Source organism: Geospiza fortis, unplaced genomic scaffold (assembly GCF_000277835.1).
Source record: "Geospiza fortis unplaced genomic scaffold, GeoFor_1.0 scaffold102, whole genome shotgun sequence".
NCBI lineage: Eukaryota > Metazoa > Chordata > Aves > Passeriformes > Thraupidae > Geospiza > Geospiza fortis.
Window position 1 is genome coordinate 2707588 of NW_005054373.1, and position 4582 is coordinate 2712169.

At 62.6% G+C, this 4582-nt stretch overlaps 1 protein-coding gene across 1 annotated transcript in view; it reads left to right on the top strand.

The window, feature by feature from the left end:
- LOC102040110 (cadherin-1) overlaps nucleotides 1-4582 on the top strand; it is an 18318-nt gene that overhangs the window by 11034 nt on the left and 2702 nt on the right. Inside the window, exons 13-25 of the mRNA XM_031060137.1 lie at nucleotides 402-760; nucleotides 861-992; nucleotides 1084-1239; nucleotides 1320-1464; nucleotides 1580-1752; nucleotides 2121-2249; nucleotides 2353-2538; nucleotides 2618-2862; nucleotides 2968-3110; nucleotides 3192-3419; nucleotides 3921-4142; nucleotides 4228-4358; nucleotides 4453-4579. Of these exons, the coding sequence (XP_030915997.1) occupies nucleotides 402-760; nucleotides 861-992; nucleotides 1084-1239; nucleotides 1320-1464; nucleotides 1580-1752; nucleotides 2121-2249; nucleotides 2353-2538; nucleotides 2618-2862; nucleotides 2968-3110; nucleotides 3192-3419; nucleotides 3921-4142; nucleotides 4228-4358; nucleotides 4453-4579 (2376 nt within the window). The remainder of the gene's footprint in view (nucleotides 1-401; nucleotides 761-860; nucleotides 993-1083; nucleotides 1240-1319; nucleotides 1465-1579; nucleotides 1753-2120; nucleotides 2250-2352; nucleotides 2539-2617; nucleotides 2863-2967; nucleotides 3111-3191; nucleotides 3420-3920; nucleotides 4143-4227; nucleotides 4359-4452; nucleotides 4580-4582) is intronic.

Genomic DNA, 4582 nt, shown 5'->3' on the forward strand with positions numbered 1-4582 from the left:
CAGCCAGTGACACCGGACCCCCGCCTGCCCCTGGGCTGGGGGTCCCGGAGGTGCCTGGGCAGGTTGAGGGGCCTGGCTGCCAGGGCACTGGGTGCCAGTGCAGGTGGAGGACTGCTGCCCTTGTTTTTATTGGAAAAGCTGCTGGGGCAGCATGGGCACAGTGGTGGTGACATGCCATGCCAGGGGACGTGCTGTGCCACAGGGATACATCTATATGGGGATGTGCCGTGCCTGGTGCCATGCCATACATGGTGCTGGGGACCAGAACATGCTGTGCCAGGTGGCACTTGTCGCATTGTCGCTGTCCGGCAGTGGCACAGTAGGTCCTGCCATGTCCCATCCTGGACCAAAGCCAGGGCAGGGATGCACCGTGTGTTGTGCCTAGGATGGAATCCTGGCAGGGCATGTGTCACTGTGTGTGGAGCATCCCCACCACTGCTGTGACCCCACACCCCTGGCTGCTGGGGTGGGGCTGTGCTGTGTGTGCCCATATCCCCTGAACCTTCTGCCACTCGGTCCCCTGTCCCCAGTGAGCTTTGTGGACTGTGGTGAGTCGCACCGTGCCGCCTTCCTCCCGGATGACACGCGCTTCAAGGTGAGCAGGGATGGCACTGTCACTGCCACGCGGCCCCTGCAGCTCCAGCAGCGGGACATCACCTTTGCTGTGCACACCTGGGACACCGTGGGCAAGAGGCATTCAGCCAAGGTGACGCTGCGCCAGCGGCGGCACCAGCACCGACACCACGAGCGGATGCAGCAGGTGAAGCACAGACCCTCTCCCTGGGGTCACAGCAGCCCCTGTCCCTGGTGCAGAGGGCTCAGCCAGGTGCTGGCCCTGAGCAGAGCCACTGTCCCAACAGGGCACAGTGCCAGACGTGCTGATCTTCCCGGAGCACGGACACGGCCTCCGGCGGCACAAGAGGGACTGGGTCATCCCCCCCATCAACTGCCCCGAGAACGAGCGGGGGCCCTTCCCCAAGAAGCTGGTGCAGGTGGGTGTGCCCGTGCGGACCGGGCAGGGCCCAGAGGGATCCCTGGGGGACTGGGACACGGCTCACCCTCCCCTTCCTGCCTCGCTGCCAGATCAAATCCAACAAGGACAAGGAGACCAAGGTTTTCTACAGCATCACGGGGCAGGGAGCGGACACCATCCCCGTGGGTGTGTTCATCATCGAGCGGGAGACGGGGTGGCTGGAGGTGACAAAACCCCTGGACCGGGAGGAGAAGGACAAATACGTGGTGAGTGAGGGGACATCTGTGGCAGGACAGGGACAGGGACAGTCCTGGGCACTGCACACGCACTGACTGTGCCCTTGCAGCTCTACTCCCACGCCGTGTCGGCCAACGGGCAGCCCGTGGAAGACCCCATGGAGATCATCATCACCGTCACTGACCAGAACGACAACCGGCCTGTCTTCACCCAGCAAGTCTTTGTTGGTTACATTGAGGAGAACGCAAAGCCGGGTACGTGGGGGACTGTGAGCTGGGACCACACAGAGCCCTGAGCGTGAGCAGTGCCAGGGTGGCCCATGGATTCTGTCCCATCAGTAACATCTCCCTGCCTTGTCCCCGTGTCCAGGCACATCTGTGATGACCGTGAACGCTACGGATGCAGATGATGCGATCAATGTGAACAATGGCATCATCGGCTACTCCATCCTCAGCGAGGAGCCCAAGGGTGCACAGGACATGTTCACCATCAATGCCGAGAACGGCATCATCAGTGTCATTGGCACGGGACTGGACCGGGAGGTGGGCATCTTGCCACAGCCCAAGGGAACCTGGGCTACCCCACAGTGGGATGTGCCATGGGGAGAAAGGGATACTGCAGCCCTGGGTCCATCTGGTTTTGGGACGTGGCATCCCTGGGTCACCGTCCCTGGCTGTAGGAGTGTCTGCAGGAGCTATGCTGGGGACCCTCCAGGAGCCCCCAGCCTTGCTGAGCCCTGGAGTGTGTACACTGGCAGCCCCTTGGGTGGGCAGCTGGGACATCAGCTGCCTGTGTGCCAGCAGGAAAGAGCGAGGCTGGAGAAGGCTGGAGGAGAAGGCAGGTGATGCCTGGAGGAGGGGAACACCCCAGTCCCCACCCCAGCCCTAACTGGGATGATTTTGCTCTGCAGACCACTCCCAACTACACGCTGATCATCCAGGCTGCAGACCAGGAAGGCTTTGGCCTGACCAACACTGCCACTGCCATCATCAAAGTCACTGATGCCAACGACAACCCTCCCGTCTTCGACCCTGCCACGGTACCACCCAGCCCCAGCCGCTGCCCTCCCCGGGCATCGTGGCACCAGCTCCACCTGGGGTGCCTGGGGCCACACAGGTGACTGTCCCTGTCCCATCTTGCAGTATGAGACGTCAGTGGCCGAGAACGAGGTGGGGGTGGTGGTGGCCCGGCTGCATGTGACAGACCAGGACCTGCCAGGCTCCCCAGCCTGGCAAGCCGTCTACCACATCCGCAGCGGGGACCCGCAGGGCGACTTCGAGATCACCACTGACCCCAAAACCAACGATGGGCTCCTGAAAACTGCCAAGGTGGGTTCTGCTGCCTCATGGCTGCCTCAGCACCAGCTGACTCCCTGCTGGCACTACCCGGCTTCTCTCCCTCCCCCAGGGCCTGGATTATGAGACCCAGGACCGGTACAGGCTCGTGGTGTCAGTGGAGAACCAGGCCCCCTTCACCGTGCCCCTGAATCCTGCCACAGCCAATGTCCTGGTGGTGGTCAGGGACGTGAATGAAGCCCCGATCTTCGTGCCCCCAGTCAAGCGGGTGGAGGTGATGGAGGATGTGCCAGTGGGATACCAGGTCACCTCCTACACAGCCCAGGACCCCGACAAGGACCAGAGACAGAAAATCACGTGAGTGGAGCATGATGGTGGAGGGGGCTTTGCTGGGATGTCTGAGGGGCTGCGCTGCACCGTGTGCCCCTTCCTCTCCCCCTGCTGACCCCTGGCTGCCCCCAGGTATCGCATGGGCAGTGACCCTGCAGGGTGGTTGGCCATTGACCCTGAGAACGGCATCGTCACCGCAGCCCAGCCCCTGGACCGGGAGTCGGCACATGCCATCAACAGCACCTACAAGGCCATCATCCTGGCCGTGGACAATGGTGAGGGTGCCCAGCTGCTGCCCCCGTGCCCATCTCTGTGTCCCCCCTCCCTGGGTGCCTCGCTGACTCTTAGTCCCACAGGGTCACCAAACTATGCCACCGGCACGGGGACACTGCTCCTCGTGCTTCAGGATGTGAATGACAACGGGCCTGTGCCAGAGCCCCGGAGCTTCGACATCTGCAACCGGCAGCCCGAGGAGCAGATGCTGAAGATCATCGACAAGGACCTGCCCCCCAACACCCACCCCTTCAAGGCAGAGCTGATGCATGGCTCTGGCAGCAACTGGACTGCCAGCGTGGTGCAACCAGGTGGGTGCCACCTGCTCTGGTGCTGGGCCTGCAATGAGCGCTAGGCTGGGGACCTGCCACGGGGCAAAGTCCTGCGCCAGTGCCAAGGGTGTTCCCAGAGCAGAACTGGGAAAGGGGCTGGAGCACCAGGAGTGGCTGAGGGAGATGGGGAGGCTCAGGAGGAACCTTCTCACTCTCCACAACTTAGTGGCAGGACGGTGCAGCCAGGTGAGGGTCAGGATCTGCTCCTAAGATACAGGACAAGGGGAAACAACCTCGAGATGTGCTAGGAGAGATTTAGGTTGGATATAGGGGAAAATTCATTCATGTAAAAGGTGCTCAGGCATTGGAAGAGGCTGCCCAGGGCAGTGGTGGAGTCCCAATCCCTAGAGGATTTGAGAGCTGTGTAAATGTGGCACTTGTGGAAATGAGTCAGGGGTGGCCTTGGCAGTGCTGGGGGATGGCTGGACTCAATAATTTTGGGGACCTTTTCCAACCCAAATGCTTCTGTGGTTCACCAAGATGAGGTGAAGCTGAGCATGAAGAAGGAGCTGGAGCCAGGCGAGTACAGCATCTTCCTGAAGCTGCTGGATGCACAGGGCAAGGATCAGATCACAGCGGTGCGAGCCCAGGTGTGCAGCTGCGAGGGGCCAGCCAAGAACTGCGAGCGCAGAGCCTACATCTCCGGTGGCATGGGCGTGCCCGCCATCCTGGGCATCCTGGGGGGCATCCTGGCACTGCTCAGTGAGTACCCGGGACAGGGATGGGAGGGACAGAGTGCGGGTCACCCCCTCCCTGCTGCCCTGACACCCCCTCCCTGTGCCTGCAGTCCTCCTGCTGCTGCTGCTGCTCTTCGTGAGGAGGAGGAAGGTGGAGAAGGAACCACTGCTCCCACCCGAGGATGACATGAGGGACAATGTGTACCACTATGACGAGGAGGGCGGCGGCGAGGAGGACCAGGTGCGATGGCTGCGCTTGCTGGACCCTGCCCACCAAGGGGTGGTGGCCGTGCCCATGGCTGTCCCTGGAGCCCTGACTCCTCCTGTCCCCGCAGGACTACGACCTGAGCCAGCTGCACCGGGGGCTGGACGCCCGGCCCGAGGTGATCCGCAATGACGTGGCGCCCCCGCTGATGGCGGCCCCCCAGTACCGGCCCCGCCCAGCCACCCCCCACGCGATCGGCA